The 23,528-nt window shown below is 40.9% G+C and overlaps 2 protein-coding genes and 1 long non-coding RNA gene across 5 annotated transcripts in view; 1 reads left to right on the plus strand and 2 right to left on the minus strand.

Moving 5' to 3' along the window:
* Window positions 1-1,071: 1,071 nt before the first annotated feature.
* LOC139618605 (uncharacterized) lies at window positions 1,072-3,511 on the minus strand. The gene has a single exon (XM_071474689.1). The coding sequence runs from the start codon at window positions 3,494-3,496 to the stop codon at window positions 2,150-2,152; it is 1,347 nt and encodes a 448-aa protein (XP_071330790.1). The 5' UTR covers window positions 3,497-3,511; the 3' UTR covers window positions 1,072-2,149.
* Window positions 3,512-4,065: 554 nt separating this feature from the next.
* Window positions 4,066-23,528, minus strand: part of LOC139618612 (uncharacterized) — a 30,682-nt gene continuing 11,219 nt past the window's right edge. The window contains exon 3 of the long non-coding RNA XR_011689758.1: window positions 4,066-4,619. This is a non-coding gene — a long non-coding RNA (uncharacterized lncRNA). The remainder of the gene's footprint in view (window positions 4,620-23,528) is intronic.
* Window positions 4,900-23,528, plus strand: part of LOC139618608 (CD276 antigen-like) — a 56,356-nt gene continuing 37,727 nt past the window's right edge. The window contains exons 1-10 of one of the 3 annotated variants that reach the window (XR_011689755.1): window positions 4,901-5,110; window positions 6,878-7,219; window positions 7,303-7,422; window positions 8,376-8,477; window positions 9,425-9,523; window positions 11,665-11,712; window positions 11,884-11,985; window positions 15,169-15,507; window positions 15,887-15,982; window positions 17,821-18,213. Coding sequence is in view for 2 of the 3 variants with exons in the window: in XM_071474696.1 (XP_071330797.1) it covers window positions 5,074-5,110; window positions 6,878-7,219; window positions 7,303-7,422; window positions 8,376-8,477; window positions 9,425-9,523; window positions 11,665-11,712; window positions 11,884-11,985; window positions 15,169-15,507; window positions 15,887-15,981 (1,284 nt within the window). In the remaining variant the exon portion in view is untranslated. Of the gene's footprint in view, window positions 5,111-6,877; window positions 7,220-7,302; window positions 7,423-8,375; window positions 8,478-9,424; window positions 9,524-11,664; window positions 11,713-11,883; window positions 11,986-15,168; window positions 15,508-15,886; window positions 15,983-17,820; window positions 18,909-23,528 lie in introns of those variants that run through there. The other 2 variants (XM_071474696.1, XM_071474697.1) reach the window with 2 other exon arrangements.

The following is a 23,528-nucleotide window of genomic DNA, read 5'->3' on the forward strand; positions in this document are numbered from 1 at the left end:
AGAACTGTGTGGAAAAATGTATTGCCCTCTCTGTCTTGAACTTTACTCTGTATTGTCCAATCTTCCTCAAATGTCACATGTTTAATGGCAGCCTGACACTGATGACATCTGCCCACTAGTATGAAGTCATAATCACAGCGCTGCCAAGTGAAAACAGGAAGAATCTGGAGTGACAATCACTATTTGATCTACATCAGCTTTTCATTGTGTGTTCTACACCTGATACACACACACATAACATGTTGTTGTCTTTTCTTCAAACTGAAACAGACAAAAGAGTATTGCACTTAATAAAAGCTATTGCTCTTACAATAAAATAATATTCAAAAGCAATAGAATATTGCTTTACTGAGTTATAGTTTACAGGGTATATTAAAATGTAGTGAAAATTAAAATAGAGTGATAATTTAAAGAGGTCAACAGATGACTATCAACAGGTCTTGTCTCCTTCTATTTCTGTGAAGCAACTGCAAAACAAGAGATGTATGACTTACCCTTGTGGCACAGGCAATGTGATAACATGAACACTGACATGAAAACCAAGACATTACGCAGCCACCACACACAAGCACCGCATTCAGTGTGTCTCTGGCTGTACTGCAGCGAGTCAACACGAACGGCAACAAACTAATGTTACTGAAAAGACATTTTACTGTGTAAAATCACTGTATAAATGTGTTGTCTGATAAAAGTGCAAAGTCAGTTAAAATGCACTCTGTGTTTACATGTTTAATTTGTCGTCTGATTATGAAATCTTCTCTTACTATTACGTTAAAGAGCCTCCTTGGCTACCAGGTGTATCGTTTCCCAGATGAGGACAGCACCAAAATCCACTACAGTCGGCTAAAACTGATGTAGTCTAATACAATGTAGTCCTGCAGTCAACTATCCTGCAGGAAGGTTATAGTAAGTTGGTAATAAACGTGTTTCAGACAGTTTTTGAATGGACTCAGACACATAATGTCTGCTTGTTGCGTGGTGTCTGTCTCTAAGCAGTGGCACGATTAAGAACGCAAATAAACAGGCGACGCATCCTGGAGGCCGCCATGCAGTAAATGTAGGGAAACTGTTTCAACTGTGCTATTTAATATTTTTCATTCAAATTTATTTGTATAGCATCAAATCACAACATACATTATCTCAAGGCACTTTGCAGAGTATAAGGTCAAGAACTAACATTATAGAGAGAAACCAATAAGCTCCCACAATGAGCAGCACTTGGCAACATTGGGGAGGAAAAAGTCCCTTTTAATAGAAGAAGAAGAAACCTCCAAGAGAACCAGAGTCAGGATGAGCAGCCATTTGCTCAGCTCTATAAACTGTTGTATTCAAGTACTGTCAGACTGCTGGTTATAAATGTTATAATGAAAATGATAATAAGAATACTGATAGGTATAATAGAATACTAGAATACTAGAAATGCTGAAAAAACTTCAGTCAAAATGATATCAGGTTAGATGTACAGTCTGTGTCACAAACATCAGCATCAGGCAGGTGTATTCTCAGAGTTCCCACCAAGACAAGAGTCTGTGCACCTTAAAGAACCAAGAGGCGAGGACCTCATGTCCTCTCCTGGACTGTCCTGTCAGAGAAACAGTCCACCAGTCTCAACTACATTCAGTGTGGCTCACTTTCTACCTAAACTGAAACTTCTTATAAAATCTTTATTGACAGAGGACCTCACCTTTACTGTCACTGCAGGAATCAGTTTCCAGTTTCAGTTACTTCAAACTTTGAAACTGTTGTCACAGTGCAATGTTTTTCTTTGTCGAAGAGAATTTAATCAGGAAAATCCATGTTTCATGTACTTCACATGTTTCTCTGGTCACTAACTTTTATGCAACTTATTATGAAACATGAATTCCACATTGTTCAGCTGTGAGTGTCAAACTGTCAGAGGTAGTCAGTGGTGCCAGCAGGATTATATTTTTTTTTACATTTTATGTTACTTTATACTTGTATGCTGCTTTGTTCTCCAGTACATTTATCTGACAGTTTTAGTTAATAGTGAATTTAACATAACACATAATGAACTTGAAAACAGTAATAATAATACAGAAATAATAATACAGAAATATGATATATATTATATAGTGTTGACAACTTCAGAATGATGTTGTTCACCTACTTCATTACTTCTTGAACTGCTTTACCAACCTGCTGTTATTTTACCAAACATGTATCTCAGTCCTGCTTTGGTTCCTTCATCCACTCGACTTCTCATCTTGTCCAGTTTCTGGACTTTCTCTGTGTCTCCTTTCTTCTCCAGCTTCTCAATCAGGGAGTCCAAGTGGACATGAGTGGACAGTGAGTTCACATTCAGGGCAATCTCCTCCAGTCTGACAACATGTTGGTAGGCCTCTTCAACCAACTGATTCATCTGTGCTGTCAGGTCTTTCATCTCCTTCTCTAGATTTTCCAAAAGGCTTGATTTCTTCTCACTTTCAGCTTTATTCTTTTCAAATTCCTCTTTCATTTCTGTTGCAGTCCTCTGAACTTTCCATGTCTTGTTCACAAACCTCCAGGTTTCCTTCACATGATCTGATGCAGGACACTTATTGGTACAGACAATACAGTGACCTCTCTTCATGACCTCACAGCCTTCAGGACTCCAGGCCACTGTGCATCCAGGATAGTGACAGTTCTCTTGGCAGACAGTACAGACAACAGCTCCTTCAAAAAAAAACAACCCCCACCTCCCACCAGCAATAGTTTCTTTATCTTTGTAGACCTCATCCACTTCTACAGTGAACCCCTCATTCTTCCTCATCTCCTCTTCATGTTTCTTCAGACCTTCTCGAGTCTGTTGGATTTCTGTCTGTTTTAGTTCAATCAACGTGATTCTCTCTTGCAGGTTTTGGATGCAGGCTGCCAGTCTTACACGTGTCTTCAGCACTTTCACTGTTGTCTTGAGCTTTTGAGGTGAAGATCTCTCCAGGAAGGCAGTAAACTGACTCATTCCCTTCTTTGTTACCCTCCATGCGTTCACCAGTTCAGTACTGGTTTCCTCTGATTTCTGTGTCTTCTGGCAGTTATCAAACAGGAAGTGAACCGGCTGCTGCTTCTCATTTTTGGTACATTTAATGTTTGCAGCTTCAAGAGCTTGTAGAACATTTGTAGGTGTTCCTCCAGTTGAGTGTGTGATGAGAGCTACAATCTTGTTCTCAATGTCTTTTCCAAACAGAGACACCACTGAATCAAAGATGTACTTTAGTCGGTCACTCAGTCGACATTCAGTCGCCCTCAACACCAGACCCACGGCATTAATTTCATGAACTCCATGGTCTGTACTGAACAATTCCAATAATTCTTTACTGACAATGTCATCATGTTCAATCCCTTTGGTGCTTCCATATCCAGGAGTGTCGATGATGGTCAGAGAGTAGGACAGAGTTTTATCTTCAAAGCCAAAAATCTCGTACACAATCACATCTGACGTTTGACTTTCAAACTGGATGCAGAGAGACTCCAAGTGATTCAAAACTCTAATGGACATTGTTCTCAATCAGTGTTGGCAGAGGGATGTACATAAATGTCTGTGCTTCAAGTAAAGTGCAGCTACGTTTCACACAGATGTACGTTATGACTATTTGTGATTATTTCTAAAATTATATATATATATATATATATGTTCATTGATCAGTCAGATCAACTGCAGACCTTGAGACCTTCCAGAAGCATATTCTGATGTATGCCAACAATCACTTTGCTGTCAGTCCCCCAGTTTATGACGTAAGAGTTCTGTTTGCTGCTCTGGACTACAACTTCTCAGGAATCTCTTAGAATTTCTTTCTAACCCTACTTCTCAGGAATGAGCACAGAATGAAAGAGCTGGAGCACAACGATACACTCACAGCTTTCAGTGTTCAAACACACGAATGTGTCAACTGCTTATTATTATATGTTTATATGTATAGAAATGACAATAAATAGAGCATGAATATCTGATGATCATTTTTTATTTATTATTTGCACTTAGAATTCAAACATCAATGAAAAATGGAAGTAATACTGAATATAAACATATAAATAAAAAAATGAAGCAATTGCACAACACATTAAAAAATAAAAACACATATAATTACAGAACATAGTTTGAAGAACAGTAATAAATTAACAATAAAAGTAGAACAAGTAAAACTTGGTTTGATGCCCTGATGATGATACACGTGCAGGTTTGTGAGTACTTGTGGTGCTGTATTTCCATTCCAGAGGGACAGGAAGGAAACTTAGATGCCAGGTATGAAACCTGTGTAATGTGCTTGGGGATCAGGGGCCTTGTCCCTGATGCGCCAAACGCAGCAACTGGGGATGACAAGTCAGTTTCTGAAGAACCATGCTGCCAAAAAATATAATGCCTATAAGCAGCATAACGGTTCTCCTGACTGTCATCCCCAGGCTCCCTCACTTGGGCTCGTACTGTCACGTCCTCCTGGTACTGCCTGTGAAGACGAAAAAACCTTATTTACTAAAGCAGCATTGGGAGAAGTGAGGTAGTCAGTTTACACAGTTCACTGGTTCCTGGCCACAGCATTTCCTCTCTTGGTCCATAGACATCTCCCTACAGTTACCACAAGTTCACCATGGTCCCCCTGACAGTCCAGCAGGAGCTGGAGCACCTTGTGTTTTACCCTCCTTGTTTCCACTCATTGATTGATACAGTTCTGAAAACAGGTGAGTAAACTCTCAGCCTTATTTCAAAGAGGTTGATGAACTGAGTTTACTTGGGTTTACCCCCGACTACATCCCTGTATATAGTTTTTATACAATCACTCAGTAGCGTCTCTGGTGTTTGACAGGTAACAGTGACTCACCTGACACTGCGCTATTCTGTTGGTTGCAATCTGCCTTCTCACCGCTAGATGCCACTAAATCCTTCACACTGGTCCTTTAATGGATCAACCCAGAGCCCTGGACAGAGGGACCGGGATCAACCTGTGGGATCAGCTGATACGTTCCTGGGTGTGTGTCTGCAGACTTCCTGCTGAAAATGAAAGTGAACTTTAGTGGTTGCGTCAGAGGAGATAAAGTCCGACCAGTCCGTGAGAAACCGTCATTCGGTTTTTAAAGAAAATGAAGATGTTTGTGGTGATTGTGATCCTCCTGTACGGTAAGACACACACACACACACACACACACTGAACGACCCGCTCTACTCTCTGGGCCACAGCCGCTCAGTGTGAGCAGCTGCTCGGTCTCTGTTCTGCCTCTGAATTACTTGTGGATTTATTTTCTAAACAAAGTGAAGTTTCCTAAAGTTAGAGAGAAAAGTTTTCATCACAGAAGCTGTCTGGGTAATGAGGTCTATATTTGGGGAAGACTGTAATAACACAAATAATTCAGCAAACACTTGAAGCCTCGAGTTTGTAATTTCTCTTTTGCCATCTTGGTTTTTTGAAACCAGAAGAAATTATATTTGGAGGAGAAGGTGGAGCTGAGGAGGAGTGAGGGGTGGATCTGTCAATCACACGGTAGTCCCGCCCTAATCCATACCCTGCTTTATAATCTATTTTAACGTTTACTGAGGTAAAACATCCAGTAAGACATAGGGTCATTTTCCCACAGACGTCAATACAATGTGACTTCTTTTTACAACCAGTGGAGTCGTCCCCTGATGCTCATTAGACAGCACATCTGCATCGGCTTCACTTTTCAAACAGTCTATGATCTATGGTAATATTCTTTAAAAAGTGAATTATTTATCAGCACCACATCAGTCAGCTTTAGTTTCTACAGGAGGATGAAGTTGTGGTCCTCCTCTGATGTGACTGATCCATCACTGCAGCATTTCATTTCTCTTTAACTGGTCCATGACCAGAGGCGGACGAAGTACACAACTTCCTTACTTGAGTCAAAGTACAGATACTGTGTGTTCAATTTTACTCCAATACAAGTGAAAGTTCTACAGTCAAATTTTTACTTAAGTTAAAGTACTGAAGTACTTGTTTTTAAAAATACTTAAGTATTAAAAGTAAAAGTAAATTTTCTAAATATCGATTATTATTAGCACAATATCCTCACCTATAGAAACCTGCTGGATGGAGTTTTTGTAGAATTTTTTATGTAAATACCTTTGAAGAATGTAACAAAAATGAAACAACTTAATTGAAAAAAGAGGTAAGTCATTTTCATATTTTAAATGTTACTTTATTTAACATGTTTCCTCAGGTGACTTATCCATGTTACACGATTAGCTGAACTCCGTTTTTACATGCTAATCAACGTCAGTCTACAAACAGCAATCTGAAGTTTGCGGGCAGGGAAACCCTGTGGATTTAGTGTTACACTTTAGTGTAACACTTTAGTGTTACACTTTTTTATTAGAAAAAGTAACAAGTACTCGGCTTATGGATAGAAATGTAGTGGAGTGAAAAGTACAAATTTTGCCTTTCAAATGTAGTGAAGTAAAAGTCATAAGTCTCCCCCAAACATGATACTTGAGTAAAGTACAGATCCCTGAAAAATGTACTTAAGTACAGTACTCAAGTAAATGTACTCCAGTACTGTCCGCCTTTGTCCATGACCATGTTTCCTACAAACAAGTGACTGCTGAGCAGATGAGAACATGTTGAAGGCAGCACGTGTTTGTTGGATCATGAATCATGGATGTAGAGGACTCCACAGTCAGACTGTCCTCAGCATTAAGGTCCCGCAGCTGCTTCACTTTCCTACAGCTGATTTTACAGTCGTCATGACGATGCTTTGCTGTGGTGTTTGCTCCAGCAGCAGCAGATGTGGATGTAAACGTTCAGCTTCTTTCAGACAGATGTGTAGTTGAGCTGCACTTGCTACAGGGTCCAGTCACAAACTAGACCAGACTGGTCTCTGGCTCATCTGAGGATGGAGGAGTGATGAGACATTGTGTCTGTGTCCTCAGTTTCCCAGCATGCCTCAGCTGTGGAGCTGTATGACGGGAGAGACTCTGTCCTGCTGGCCTGTCAGTTTCCCACCTTTAACCTGTTGGAGCCCTCAGTGGTGTGGAGCCGCTCCGACCTCCGTCCTTCAACCGTCCACCAGCGTCAGCTGGAAGGTGACCAACTGAAAGACCAGAACCAGCGTTACAGCGGCCGGACGTCGATGAGGACTGGCGCTCTGCGGACTGGAGACCTCAGCCTCACTCTGAGAGAACCCACCATCAGGGACAGCAGCACCTACACCTGCAGCGTCAGAGAGGGGGGGCGAGAAGTGAGCCGTAGAGAAGTACTACTGCAGGTCAAAGGTCAGTAGATACATTATTATTATTATTTATTTATTTTTATTTATTGTAACATTTTAGTCTCATGTTGTTTGTGTTGACTACAGAACCTCCAGACTGGCACTGGATTCTCTTAGCTGTCCTGGATCTTCTGGTTCTTCTGGTTCTCCTGGCTGTTGTTATTGTTCTCTGTGTCATCCTGTATAAAGAGAAGAAGTACAGAAAAGGTATGGTGTATGTGTGTGTGTGTGTGTGTGTGTGTGTGTGTGTGTATGTGTGTGTGAACCCTCCACAGAGAGATGTGAGGAACTTTGACTGACTGATATTAAACTGGTGGAGATCCTGAACACATGGAGGCTGATGTTTCCTCCTGTCCTCCATCAGCATGAACACACCTCAGTCAGACCGGGTATGGGGGGCTCAGGTCTACACCTCTTGTTACTTACAGTCTACTGAGCTGCTCTGGTTTCCAGCTGCTCTGAAGCTGCAGGGAATAAGAAGAGCTTCAATACACTGAGCCTCACCTCCATTACACTCTGTTACAGTAAATAAACTACTGTGAGGCAGAGGAAGAACTGAACACAAGACACACCAAAGAGAGAGAGAGAGAGTGAGAGAGAGAGAGAGAGAGAAAGAGAAACAGAGAGCCTGTAGCACTTTGCTGTGTGTCGTCCTCCCCAGTCCTCTCTGCCCTTCACTGACGTCCTGTGAGTTGTAGATCTGAAGTGAAGCTCTGACAGCTTTTAAAGCCTCCAGTGGTCTGGCTCCTGCCTACATCTACCATCTGATCACTCCTCCTGTTCGCTGCCTGATCTCCTCTGGCAGGGCCCCAGAAATCCTGACTTGTCCCCAAATGTGATCAGGCCTTTGCTGTGTGGGCCCCTTAGCTGGAGGTCTGGAGACCTGGAGGCTCAGACAGGCAAAGTCTGTGTCCTCCTTTAACCCCCTGTTGTGTTGAATAGGGTTTACACCTGTGATGTTTGGCTTCAATAACAAGCTCTGAGAAACACTGATGATCATCCATACTGACCTCATGTCATCACAGGTTGGACTTCCTGTAGAGGTCAGAGGTCAGTGCAGAAGTGGATTCAGTTTGTTGTGAATTGTTGTTTTAAAGTTTCATTTAGTTGTGTTTATTTTGGTTTATTTATTGTCATGTTGTTGTTTGTGTCGACTACAGATCTTTCATTCTGGCCCTGGACTCTTGCTGCCGTCCTGCTTCTCCCGGCTGCTGTAATTGTCTTTGGTGTCAGTGTGTATAAAGGGATGAAGAACACAGAAGGTATTGTTGTGGCAACTTCTGTTAAATAAAGAACAGAATCATCTCTTGTCTTTCTGTAGGTTTAATCCAGGCGTTTGCAAACAGTCTCACACCAAATGAGCAACATGATGAGATGATGTAGGTTTTCATACAGCTTGTGTGAATCACTTTATCTGTCATAGTTACACTCTGTCCTGCCTCCTGTATGTGGACAGAAACAGCATCTTAAAAGGATAACATACAGTGGTTTGGGCCCTCTTATGAGGTGAGGGGCCCTCACATGTCAGCAGACTGAGAGTGAGGCTCCTATAATCTGCCTGTTTGCTAACGTGGTGTTTCATAATACACAATATAATATGATCTTAGAGAACAGTGCTGCTCATGAGAATTTCCATTACAGTATGTTTTATGTGTGTGTGTGTGTGTGTGTATATGTGTGTGTGTGTGTGTAGCAGAGACATCTGCATTCATCATTTTACATCAACCACTGAACCTTCATCAGTTCAGAAACTTCAGAAAACACAACAGTCAGACTGAACCTGAACTAATGTCTGCAGCTGCATCGTCTGCAGTTTGACTGATGTGGTCAGAGCAGTGGACTGAGGTCAGAGGTCAGAGCAGTAGACTGAGGTCAGAGGTCAGAGCAGTAAACTGAGGTCAGAGGTCAGAGCAGTAGACTGAGGTCAGGGTCAGAGCAGTAAACTGAGGTCAGAGGTCAGAGTAATAGACTGAGGTCAGAGGTCAGGGCAGTAGACTGAGGTCAGAGGTCAGAGGAATAGACTGAGGTCAGAGGTCAGGGCAGTAGACTGAGGTCAGAGATCAGAGCAGTAAACTGAGGTCAGAGGTCAGAGCAGTAGACTGAGGTCAGAGGTCAGGGCAGTAGACTGAGGTCAGAGGTCAGAGCAGTAGACTGAGATCAGAGGTCAGAGCAGTAGACTTGACTCTCTTGTTGTTTGTGTCGACTACAGATCTTCCTCCTCTCTGGCCCTGGATTCTCGCTGCCGTCCTGCTTCTCCTGGCTGCTGTTACTGTTGTCACTGTCAGTGTGTATAAACTGATGAAACATGGTACGTATTGTGTGTGTCTTAGTTTGCATGTGTGTGTACATGTTACTCTGTTTTTGTGAGGACATTCTGACTGATCCTTAAAACTTCAAAGGGCTGTTGGAGAGTTAAGACCTGGTTTTAGGGTCAAAATTAGAGTCAGGTTTAGGTTAGTGTTTGGGGCTAGAGAGGCAACATGTCAACGAGTGTCCTCAGAGCAAACACAGGATAAGAATGTGTGTGTGGGGTCAAAGGTCAGAGTATTCATGACTGATAATCACAACAAGACTGAAACACAATGAAATAGAAAAAATAATTTTAATTTTCATTCAGCTTCATGTCATGAATATTATTCAGTTCATTAAATTTTAGAATAGAATAGAATAGAATAACTTTATTGTCATTGTTCAAAAGATACAATGAAATTTGCTGTGCAACAAATAAACATACACACATACACAATCATCCCAAATCAAAGGCAGATAAATAAATAAAACAGATCAAATAAATAAATAGAAACCAGCATTCAAACAGGTTATTGTTCAATTCAGTGATTTGTTCAATTCAGTGATAGCTCTTGGATAAAAACTGTTCTTCAGTCTGGAGGTGTGAGCTTTGAGTGCTCTGTAGCGCCTCCCAGAGGGTAACAGAGAGAACAGGTGATGACAGTGGTGGGTCGCGTCTTTTACAATGTTGTTAACTCTGTGGAGGCAGCGAGTCCTAAAGATGTCCTCTAAGGAGGGCAGGGTAAGACCAGTTCTTTTTCCTGAGGTGTTAATGACCCTCTGGAGACTTCCTCTATCTGCCTCTGTTTGCATACCAAACTGTTAAACAGTTTGTCAGAACACTTTCAATGGTGCAGTGGTGAAAGGCTCTGAGCAGCTCCACAGACAGCTTGTTCTTTTTCAGTGTCTGCAGGAAGTAGAGCTGTTGAGCATTTTTAACCAGGGCAGATAAGCTGAGTGTCCATGAGAGGCCCTCAGTGATATAAGTCCCCAGGAACTTAAAACTGGTGGCTCTCTCCACCTCCTCCCCTCTGATGGTTATGGGAGCATGGTGCTCCCGATGTCTCCTAAAATCAATAATGAGTTCTTTTGTCTTTTCGATGTTTAATGTGAGGTTATTGTCCATGCACCACACTGTCAACCTCTCAACTTCCTCTCTGTGTTGTGTTTTGTTATTGTTTGAGATTAGTCCCACCAACTGTTGTGTCATCTGCAAATGTGATTATTGTGTTTGTGGGGTGTATGGAAATGCAATCATATGTATACAGTGAATACAGCGTGGGAGTCAGAACACAACCCTGTGGCGCCTTGGTGCTGAGGGTCAGACTGGGGGAGAGGTGTGTGCCAATTCTGACCGTCTGTGGGTGGTTGGAGAGGAAGTCTTTAATCCACATGCACAGGGTGCTATTGAGACCCAGGCCCAGTAGTTTGGAGACAAGTCTGTTTGGTAAGATGGTGTTGAATGCTGAGCTGTAGTCTATAAAAAGCATTCTCACGTGTCCCCTGTTGGTCAAGGTGTGTGAGTGCTATGTGAAGGATTCACTGTCAGGGTTCTTTATTATCCCAGAGGGACAAACAGTAGCACAGCCAGCAGTAAAAAATACCATAAACACAGTGAACATACACTCAAACAGTTTACACAAGGAACAAGGAGTCACCTAAGACTATTTAAAAACCAATGGTAGCAGGGACCAGTGTCAGCAAGTTACTCAGGAAGAGTAATAGGTTACTTCTTTACTACTTATTACTCCTTTAAATGTAATCAGATTACTTAGCTTATTACATTATATCAAAAGTAATTAGTTACATTACTCATGATATTACTACTTTACTTTTGCTTTACAAAAATATTAAGCATTGCACATTCATGAAATAATGATTCTTGATTATTAAAGATTCTATATGACAGCAGCTTCTCAAACCTCTGATCAGACCTCCTGAACTAAAAAGCGGCTCCTCAGGTGAGCTGGGTCACCACCAGGTCAGCCAGGACTGACTGAGCCTTTTTATGGCTGTGGCTTTGTACGGTACAGAGAGTTCAGAGGTCAGAGCAGTAGACTGAGGTCAAAGGTCAGAGCAGTAAATCAGACTGAGGAAATTTGTAAAAAAAAAAAAATCAGTAAAATTTTAATCTCAGGTTGTTGTTTGTGTCGACAACAGATCAAACGAGCCACAAGACGCTCCTGTCTCTCTTATGGACCTCAAGAGGTATGTGGTGTGTGTCTTTGTGTGTGTTTGTGTGTTTGTGTGTGTGTGTGTGTGTGTATGTGAGGTCAGAGGTCAGAGTAGAACGGGACTCAGTTTATTGTGAATTGATCAGAAATGTGTTGTTTTAAAGTTTCATTAATATTTGAATCTCATTGTTTGTGTCGACTTCAGATCCTTTCTCAGTTGCAGTCAAGGTTCTCGCAGCTGTCCTGGTTCTTCTGGTGGTTGTTGTTGTCAGTGTCACCATGTACAACGGGATTAAGAACAATGAAGGTATGTAGTGTGTGTGTGAACTGAGATGTGAGGAACTTTGACTGACTGATATTGAACTGGTGGAGATCCTGAACACATGGAGGCTGATGTTTCCTCCTGTCCTCCATCAACATGAACACACCTCAGTCAGATCTCTGTCAGCTCTGGACCCCACTGTGGAGCTTCCACACTGCACTCAGGCAGAAGACTGGAGCTTAGTGGATATATAGAGACATCTTGCCTGACAGCAAGATGGTTCTTGGTTTGAACCCCCGGCCTGGCGTCTTTCTGTGTGGAGTTTAAATGTTGTCCCTGTATCTCTGTGGGTTCCCTCCAGGTACTCCAGCTTCCTCCCACAGTCCAAATTAGGTTAATTGCCTGTAGGTGTGAATATGAGCGTGAATGGTTGTTTGTCTCGATGTGTCAGCCCTGTGACAGACTGGCGACCTGTCCAGGGTGTACCCCGCCCTCACCCAGTGTCAGCTGGGATTGGCTCCAGTAAGTAAGAAAGACAAAACAATTAGCTTTGTGTTATTCTGATCATCCATTAAAGTTCTTGAAAATAAGAAGATATTGTTGATCAAAAATTCATTCCAGCTTGAGGTAGTTAAAATAGACATTGGTAAACTAATAATGTCAAAATTAATTTGTTTCCAAAGGGGAATTATTTAAATTCAAAGTGAGTGGTGTGGTGGTGTGTGGCTCCTTTAAGAGTGGCTGTGTGTGCAGGTGTTGTGTGTGTGTCCAGTTACTATAGTAATCAATATGATTTTGTCGGCAATCAACAACTGCATTTTTGGATTCTCTTAACAATATCATCCAAATTACTCAAGACGGCAGGAAGCTGTGTGATGGAAATGTGACCACAGAAGAAGTCACTTATGTAAGTGAACATCTGAAAACTAACAAATCTCCTGGTGTCGGTGGCTTTTTTCAGGATTTTGCCTACTTGAAGTTTTCTTAGACACTATTAAAAAAGAAACTCTCCCACTTCACTGACACTGGACTTGATTTTTTTTATTCCATCTGGGTCACAGGGGGGCTGGAGCCAATCCCAGCTGACAATGGGTGAAGGCAGGGTACACCCTGGACAGGTCGTCAGTCCATCGCAGGGCTGACATACAGAGACAAACCACACACACACTCACTCACACACCTATATGCAATTTAGAGTCACCAATCAACCTAACACGCATGTCTTTGGATTGTGGGAGGAAGCTGGCGTACCCAGAGGGAACCCACACAGAAAGGCCCCAAGCCTGGGGTTCAAACCCGGAATCTTTTTGTTGTGAGGCGACAGCACTAACCACTGCACTGCCTATTTCTGTCATTCTAAAAAAAAAAAAAAAACATTTGTTTTTATTGATAATTGGCAGCCTGTTTCCTTTTTGAAGAGTTACCACAAAATCTTTGCCTCAGTAATTGTGAAACAAATTTATTCAGCTTTTATGAGAAAAGGCTCATTTCCAATAACATCAGACTTGTTTTAGATGTAACTGATGATTCACTTTTATGCTGTGCTGTTTTATTTTTTCTGAACTTCTATAAAGCCTTGGACACAGTAGAACACAATTTTATATTTCGCTCCATGGAGAATTTTGGATGTGGTGACTTTGTCTGTAGAGCTGTTAAAACAATGTCAGCCGTGGTCATAGCTCCGTCAGAGTGAAAAACAGTACATCACCAAGGTTTGACTTCAAATGTGGCCTCAGCCAGGGCTGCCCAGCTTCCCCATATTTATTCCTTCTTTAGTCCTTTATCTTAAAAAGGATGAGTGTTACTGTTGAAGGCTGGAGGTTTATCCCGTCTCACACCGGCAGCACTCTCTCTGTTTGTCTACAGAAGAGCTCATAATACAGTTGATCAATGACTCTTTGGATAAATCAGTCTCTAAATAAACCAGCATCTATCTGGAGTTTTATACCTACCTACCTTGGATTTGTACTGTTTTTATAATAAAATGGGGAAACTTCTCTTTACCTTAATTCCACGGACAAATGCTTTTAGCTTGGTCATTAATATACAATCACAGTTTTTATTTTGAATGATTCAATTCATTATTCAATTTTAATGGACAGTTATTGAACTATTCTGAAGTTCTGGATACGTCTTGACTTCCTGTTGAAGGAGTTCACCACAGTTATGGATGCTGTTCCTGCCGTCACTGTGATACTAATGTGGAACATGGAGTTTATGTGTGTGTATGCATGGTCTGAGATGTGTTTACATTTACACACATCCTAAAGTATAAGTACACATTGATGAATCCCACACTTTGCCCAGAAATGATGACACAACGTGGTTCACAGACATTTCTGTTGATACTCAGCTCTGAAAAATTAGGGTCCAAAGAGGAACAAGGCAGAACGTGAGGGATGAGATCTTCCTCTGGATGATACTGGTCACCTTGAAGCATCAATAAAGCAATGACATGAGGTGGCTGACACAGATCAGCTGATGTGAGGACGACCTCAGTGCTCTGCATGAACATCAGTGAAGTTTCTAGTTTGACTCTTCTAATGGCAGAAAACACAGATTACACATCAATAAAACCTGCAGGTGGAAGGCCAGACTCCTGGGTGAATACACCAGGTGGTAGGAGAGACTGCACCAGTGGCCATAGGAGCACTGTGGCCCTGAGAGCTCAATACGCTGCAACTTAGAAAACACAAGCAAATAGTCACAAATCAGTGAACAACAACTGTGTCCCAGCAGGTTCATCACTTTTTAAAGTGATTTATACTGACAGCCACAGGAAAGTCAGTGAGAGAGAGGAGGACCTGCAGCAAAGAGACACGGGTTGGACTCGAACCTGTGGCTGCTGCGGTTTGGACCACGCCTTCATGGTACACATTCTACCAAATAAGGCACAGGGACACTGCATCACTTTTTTGTTGTCCACTGGAAACACTTCTGTTGTGTTGTAGTGTTTGTAGTGCTCTGAATGGGTTTGTGTTTTGTCTGTTTGCAGGTGTTTACTTCAGTTGCAGCAGCTCAGTACTTATCGGACCGTTCTCACTGTCTGGTCCGTGACCTGACCTCCAGCTGCTCCAGCCTCTTGCACTGGAACAAACCACTTTTAAATCAGTCCAACTTCTTCACAACGAGACGTCTGTTGTCCCCGGGGGTCATGTGACCTGCAGTTCACACTGTGGACACCAGGATGTCACTGATTACTGTTTGTTACTGTCTCTGTGTCCTCAGTTTCTCAGCATGGAGACACTGTGGAGGTCTACGGGGGGAGGGAGTCGGTCCTGCTGCCCTGTGAGGACTCTCCTGTACCTCAGAGGCCCACAGTGACGTGGAGCCGCAACGATCTCAGTCCATCAACAGTCCACCAGCGACACCAGGAAGGTGACGACCTCAGAGACCAGAACCAGATTTACAGCAGCCGAACATCGATGAAGACTGACGCTCTGACGACTGGAGACCTCAGCCTCACTCTGAGTAAACTCCGCCTCTCTGACAGCGGCAACTACACCTGCACCATCACAGCGTTTGGAAATGAGCGAAGACTGAGAGACATACAGCTGCAGGTCAAAGGTCAGCAACAAACTCTAACACCCACAGTGAGTACAGGTCAGAGGTCAGAGGTGTAGATACAGGTCAGAGGTCAGAGGTCAATCATTTTAGACTTTTTCATGATTCAACAGCTTTTTAAAGAACAAACCTACTGAGCTAATAAAACATTAAACCTTAATAAAACAATAAGAACAAGAACAAGCCCTGATTACACTGGCTCCTGTATGTTGGTTTGCTGTACTATTTACATAAATTGATTGTTTGATTGATTGATTGATTGATTGATCATTCGACTGATTGCTTGATTAATTAAATATAAGATAAAACTTCGATGGGGGGGGGGGGGGGGGGTTGTATTTCTCTCCAACCATGTTGTTGTTGATGTTTTTCTTGTCCACAGAACCGAACTCTGGCCTGGTTGAATTCTGGGTTCTCCTGGTTCTGCTGATTGTTTCATGTGGTATCATTATGGGTCTTGGAGGACTTACTCCTTGAGGTATGTTGAGTGTGTGTGTGTGTGTGTGTGTGTGTGTGTTTGTATGTCTGTCTGTCTGTGTGTGTGTGTGTGTGTGTATGTGTTCTACATAAAAGTAGCCATACAGCACTGACAGTAAAGTCAAATCACAACCCCCTTTCCAAAAAAGTTGGGACACTTTGTAAAATGTAAATTAAAAAAATAAAACTAGAACGTGAAGATGTGCAAATCATGTAAACCCATATTTATCTGAGAATAGATGTTGAAATGCTGAAACTTCATAATTTTATAAAAAATATTTGCTCAATTTGAATTTGATGCCAGCAAGACATTTCAAAAAAGTTGGGACAGGGGTTGGGACTCCTCAGAGCTCAGTGCAGACCTTTCAGACTGAAGCATGTTACCTTTCAGAAGTGGGCAGAGCCTTGGTGAAGACTCTGGTTGATCCTGTTACTGTGTCACATGGACCTGAAGGTGTAGTCTACGTGATACACAGATATACGCCATATTCCCACTGAGAAAGCTCCAGAATTCCTGTATAACTACTTAAAAATGCCCAAGGAAACATGACAACAAAGTTTGTGACAGTCACTCTTCCTCGGGCACTCTGAGGAAGAGTGACTGATTTTTTTTTAGGCTTCACTGCAGGCGGTTGTGGGCAGATGGTGTGGAGCTGAGATAATGCTCTGATTAACTTTAGACAGGCCTAACTGTAGAGAGACTGGTGCTGATCACCGACTCTAAAACTGTCAACAATCTTTATAAACTGACAATTTCAAAGGTTATAAAAATATTCTGAGGCCCTTCTACTGCTTGGTTCACTTGGTTTTGACTTGGCCTATAAAAATAAAAGATCACACATGTAGACTAAGAAAAGTTACTTTGACCATGTGGCAGAAGAAAGAACAAAGAACACACAGAGAAAATTATAAAGGAGAAGTTCAGTTCAAATGCTGGACTGACATGGAGCCAAAAAGGAAGAGTGAGGAGTCCATAACGCCACATGTCCTCACTGTGAACTTCTGAATGACTTGTGACTAATGCCAGACCAGGCTGATTCCTTCTGCTGACTCCAAACCAGGTCCTGATGACACTGATCATCAATGAGACATGTGATTTTTAAACATATCTGCTACAGATATTAGAAAATTGACCTCAAGCATCACTCACTGCCAGAGCACCTGAGACCAGACAAACAGAGCTTTTACTGTGAAAATCTTGAGCCACACCTCAACCTTTAAAAAAAAAGGAAAAAGGGACAAGATGATGTCAAAGACAAAATTCAACTTTATTAAGTAAAAATTTTATTTAAATTATTGGGTGAATTATAATTATACAGTAAATAAAAGCAAAAATATAGGTTTAAGTTGTTTGGGTTTTTTTTCCTGTTTTAAAGTAAAAATTAGAAAATGAAGATGTTTTTTTTTCCTGATGTCTTATCTTGAAATAGATTTGAGTTGAACTGGATGTTCACAAATTATTTAAGATTTTCTTCCATTTCAGGATCTTAAATTTCATGTTTCATCTTCAACATCCAACTAACATTAGAAATGGTCAGATAATCTGAAGAACCAAAATATCATAATTTACATGGTTCAGTTTCATTTTATTTGTATAGCACCAAATCATAAGAGTCATAATCTGAAGGCTCTTTCCAGAGTCAGGTCCAGACCTGACAGACAGAAACCATCAGCTCCACCATGAGCAGCAGAGACAGCAGCTTCAACAGTCTGCTCTCAGTCTGTCTGCTGTGTGTCCTGTTCACAGTGAGGACTTTCTGTCCAGCACTCAAACATTCAGCTTGTTACACTGAAGACTGTCCCCTGTTCCTTCTGGTCTGATCTGGTTCTGTCCTTCAGGTTTCTCTACAACTTTGTGATCCTTCATTGATACGATCTGACTTTGGACCAGGGAGAAAATAGAAGTGAAGGAGCTGATGGATGATGGAAGAAGACAGGAGGACACTCTGAGTCCTGCTGACTTGGTCACAGTCTGCAGACTCACTATTGATCAGTTTTGTTTAGTATTGATCAGTGTTCTGCCACATATTGATCAAACATGTTGTTGTAGTTGTTTGGAGACTCTCAGGTCCAGATGTTCTCAGGTGTTTGTGCTGCATCTATCAGTCACTGTTTGTGTGTCTGCAGTGTGCGTCTCACTCCTCGTTGTGTTGACATTTAATCACAGATAATAGATGAGCTGTGTTAACAGAGGATGATGATGATGATGATGATGACAAGGATGATGATGATGTTTTGTACCGAATTTACTATAATATATATATATATATATATATATATATATATGTGTGTGTGTGTGTGTATATACAGTTTATAAATAACTATATATATATACACCACCAACACCACCTCCACCTGCTCCATCTCTTCCTCTGTCTGCAGCACTGTGTGGACCTTGTGTTTATTTTGCGCTTCTGTGATTTGTCTCATTCTCATTCATTGTTATTTTTGCATATTTCCTCTTTTTTTGTAATTTTCTATTTTATTGACATTCAGCATCAATCAGATATTTCCATGCAATATGTAACAATGTGTAGATTTTAAACTGAATGTATATGATATATTCATGTTTGTCACAGATCTCAAAATGCTTATATACATATAGAAAAGAAAGAAAAAAATGAAAGCGAGAATGATGAAAAAGAACCATGAACAAATGGGAAGTGATCTTTTCTTTTGAACTGAATTAGTGATTTGTGAAAATAAAATCAGTCTTTGTAGTGTTACATACTTAATTCATTTTTCCCAGTGTGCTATAAATTGCTCCAATTTATGACAAAAGCTGTTATCTTGTCCATTTTATAAATGTCCATTTTAATTTCCACTCATGCATTTAAAGTTGGGCTCTCCTGTGATAACCATTTCCTGGTGAGATTCTTTTTACCAGCCACCAGCAGGATATTCATTAAATATCTGTCTCTTTTTGATCAGTCTTGAGATATTTGTCCAAAGTAAATAGTCTTAATGTCCAGACACATTTAAAAATGTCTTGCAGGGTCTCATGTATCTCTCTCCAACAGTCTCTGATGACAGGGCAGTCCCAGAAAACATGGTAATGCTTTGCATTTTGATTTCCACAGTTTCTCCAGCAGACAGGAAGACTATTATATATTATATTAAAAAGCTTGAGAAGATGCTATGATGCAAGCCTCAAAGACTGAGCAGGTCCAGCAGCCTAAGCAGGATGTTAGCAGGGGCCTTGAGAACATCAATCAATCCATGATCCTTGGTGAACTAAAACTTTGGTGCCATAGTTTGGCCTGCTACCCCAACTGATGTGGCCACTAACTGTAACTGACATTCCCCTAACAAGAGTTGAGAACTTGGATAAAATAATCACTTTCTAGGTGAGAAAATCGTTAGGAGTCCCAAAATGTCTGTGTAACATCGGCTTGTATGGACACGGCATCCTCAAGCTGCCTATCTCAAGTCTTGTAGAGGAGTTTAAAAGCGCCAAGACAAGGCTAGAGATGACCCTCTCAGAGTGCTGAGATACAACTGTTTGGGCTGTTGGACCATCCCTAACAACTGGACAGAAATGGACACCAAAAGAAGCAATCCAACAGGCAAAGGGAGCACTCCAGCATGCTGACAATGTGGGCCAAGTTTAACGAGGAAGAGGAGGTTTGCGGTGATTCAGAGTAGAGTCTTGTGAAACAAGGCAATCCTACCAGAGTGATAAAAGTTGATAGCCCTGTAAGACTGGCATCAGAGTGAGGCAGCAAGATGTGCTAAGTCTGTCACACAAGGAAGACAGGTTCAGTGGATGAAATGGGGAGAGCAGAGACAAAAGGAGGTTCAGCTGGAAGGACTTGTGGGAGACAGAGGAAAGCAGAATCAGCTTCCTGCTTAGAGCGACCTATAACATCCTTCCTTCATGAAGAACCATCCTGCTCTCTATGCTCAACTCCAGCTACCCCCAGACACATCCTCACTGGGTGTAAAGTGAGTCTCTCCAATGGCAGGTACACATAGAGGCACAACCCAGTACTGAAATACCTTCTAGCAACAACTAAAGCTAAGAGGCGTACACCTTTGGCATGGAAAGTAAAATATAATAAGGACCTCAGACATTAAATTTTGTCTTTTCAACTCAACAGCAGATGGTCAGGTCTGTGCAGTGCTGTTTAAGTGTCTGTAAAAACTGAGCTTATATTTATATTATTTATAATATTTGTTCAGTATGGTCAGTCCACACACCATCATCTCTGAGTAAGTAAGCAAGATTAGAAATGTAGTCTTAACTCACGGTAGTGGTCACTACAGAAATCATCAGTAACAAAGTTTATCACATATTCTTGATGATACTTTGAGTGTCAGTTGTAATGGTGTTTTCTCTGTTGACCTGCTGCTCAGAATAAAGTGAGACTGGTTCAATAACAACGAGAAACAGACTGAAAAAGCAGCTGATGATCCATTTAAGACTCAATTTTATTCATGATTCATAGAAAACTGCACCAATCAGGACATGATTTAATGTAACATAACAAATCATATTGAATTCACAGACATGAATTGTTCCTTGGCCTGTGTCATCTGAAATATCTGAACTAGTCATTTCAAGCATGAAGACGCATGAAGAAACCAAAGTCAAAATCAAACTGAAGGACATTAGATTTCATGACTCCACTCTTCAAAAAATGTGAAAGTTTAATTCTGCTCCAACAGCAGAATAGTTTTACATTCTGTCTGAGTTCAGCATCTGTTACATTGTCTGTACAAAGTGATTATAATGAGAAAAAAAACATGTTCCAACATGAGAGCAACACCAGAATAAACCACAGCCTTGTATGGACTGAAAACATTGGAAAAACATCCAACTAACACTCAGAAAACAAATAGTAACCAATGTACAACACAGTCCAACTTTGTACTGAACATTGAACACCAGGGGGCGTCCTCACTCCATTTAAAAGCAGAGCTGTTAGCTGGGTCTCTGTTGCATTTAACACAGCACAGGCTACACTTATACACAGCAGCTTTACTGTTAGATACTAGTTGTACTTTTAGATACCAGCTTTACTTTATGGTTCATCCTTCACCCCAGAAAGAGCAGCTGACAAAAACAAGGTCAACTTCAAGTCCACTTATCCCCTTGTTCTGGAGCCTTTAAGCAGACTGTCGTTACAGCACATGGATGTTGAAAGATTAATCAGCTGGATCCATGTGTACTAAACATTTACATGTTAAACTCAGACACTGGCATTAGGCTGCTGTGAGATTCTGATGTTATGAGACAGTGATCTGTGTGTCCATCAGTCAGTGTGTTTACATGATCTTAGAAAACCATGTTTGTTTTACATGAAGCAGATCAGTGATCAGATTTCTACCTTATCCCTGATCTTATTCTGGGAACATAATTTTCTAAAATATAAGCCCTGGAAACTGACTTATTCAGACTTGTTGATGCAATTTTACATAAGTTTCATTTTTAGTCTGATTTTGGATTTAAATTGGGATTGCCCTGTGTAATCTTTCTGTGTTTGAAATCTTTGTCCTGCGCGTGTGTCCATGTTAAAAGCTTATTATAAAGGTAATTGTCCTTATATTTATAGTAAACCTTGTTCTGCAAGAGAAATGTAGCTGGGAAAGCAGGTTCCTCATTTACATGTTAACTAACAAATCAGATTACGCAACAGAAAGCCAACTGTAACCAGATTACTGAGGTTCATGTAAACACACTGATGGAACAGCAACAGTCATTATAAAGAGGAGAAGTTTCACAGACTTACACATTTGAAATTTATAAGCTGATCACATTTTCAGTAGAGGACAGAACCTAAGTACATTTACTGAAGTACAAATTGTAGGTACGTTTTACATTTCATGCTACTTTATACTTGTATGCTGCTTTGTTCTCCACTACATTTATCTGACGGCTTTAGTTACTAGAAAATTTAACATAACACATAATGAACTTATAAAATATGATGCATTTTCTGTTACTTAACTGTATAAAATAGTTCAGATCAGTTCCATCTCAACCAGCTACAACAGTAAAATGCTGCTTACACATGAGGAAAACAGTAATAATAATACAGAAATATGATATATATTATATAGTGTTGACAACTTCAGAGTGATGATGTTCACCTACTTCATTACTTCTTGAACTGCTTTACCAACCTGCTGTTACTTTACCAAACATGTATCTCAGTCCTGCTTTGGTTCCTTCATCCACTCGACTTCTCATCTTGTCCAGTTTCTGGACTTTCTCTGTGTCTCCTTTCTTCTCCATCTTCTCAATCAGGGAGTCCAAGTGGACATGAGTGGACAGTGAGTTCACATTCAGGGCAATCTCGTCCAGTCTGACAACATGTTGGTAGGCCTCTTCAACCAACTGATTCATCTGTGCTGTCAGGTATTTCATTTCCTTCTCTAGATTTTCTAAAAGGCTTGATTTCTTCTCACTTTCAGCTTTATTCTTTTCAAATTCCTCTTTCATTTCTGTTGCAGTCCTCTGAACTTTCCTTGTCTTGTTCACAAACCTCCAGGTTTCCTTCACATGATCTGATGCAGGACACTTATTGGTACAGACAATACAGTGACCTCTCTTCATGACCTCACAGTCTTCAGGACTCCAGGCCACTGTGCATCCAGGATAGTGACAGTTCTCTTGGCAGACAGTACAGACAACAGCTCCTTCAAAAAAAACAACCCCCACCTCCCACCAGCAATAGTTTCTTTATCTTTGTAGACCTCATCCACTTCTACAGTGAACCCCTCATTCTTCCTCATCTCCTCTTCATGTTTCTTCAGACCTTCTCGAGTCTCTCTTACAGGTTTTGGAGGAGTATCGATGATGGTCAGAGAGTAGGGCAGAGTTTTATCTACAAAGCCAAAAATCTCGTACACAATCACATCTGACGTTTGACTTTCGCTTTCAGTCCCCCAGTTTATGAGGCAGGAGTTCTGCTTGCTGCTCTGGACTACAACTTCCACCAGAACCAACCAACAATGAAAACAGCAGATGGCAAAGAGATGTGAGTTTAATATTTGAAATATTCCTCCTTAGAGCAGAGGCAGAGACATGTTTTCACAATCAATGTTTTGTATACAAGTGATCATGTTTCTTCTGTGTGCTCTCAGTCTCTTGGTGAAATAGCATTATTTTGACCAAACTCTATAAAACAATAAAAATAATATACTAACTAAATGTGTAATGACACTGTTTTCAACATGACATGCACTGTAAAAAATGTCTGTAAAATTAACAGTAACGTTCTGTAAAAGCATGACATAAAAAAAACTGTAAATGGAAAAACAGTGCAGCAGTGTGTGATTTACATTAATATTTTGTAAAATGCTGAATCAAATACAACTGTTGATTTTAAAGTAGGAATATGTCAAAAGAATCGTATTTCTTTGTATTTACAAATGACTGTAATTTAAACACATAAAAACTGTAATAGGAAAAGCAATATACAGTTAGGCCCAGAAATATTTCATGTGTGGCGTTTGCATTTGGAAGCTGTTGCTGTGAACACACAACATGCGGTCAAAGAAGCTCTCAATGGAGGTGAAACAGACCATCCTGAGGCTGAAAT

Source organism: Trachinotus anak, unplaced genomic scaffold (genome assembly GCF_046630095.1).
Source record: "Trachinotus anak isolate AG129_WGS33_773 ecotype Australia unplaced genomic scaffold, CSIRO_AGI_Tana_v1 ptg000003l, whole genome shotgun sequence".
NCBI lineage: Eukaryota > Metazoa > Chordata > Actinopteri > Carangiformes > Carangidae > Trachinotus > Trachinotus anak.

Coding starts and splice junctions, on each gene's coding strand:
- LOC139618605 (XM_071474689.1), bottom strand. CDS start 3,496: ATGTCCATTAGAGTTTTGAATCACTTGGAGTCTCTCTGCATCCAGTTT.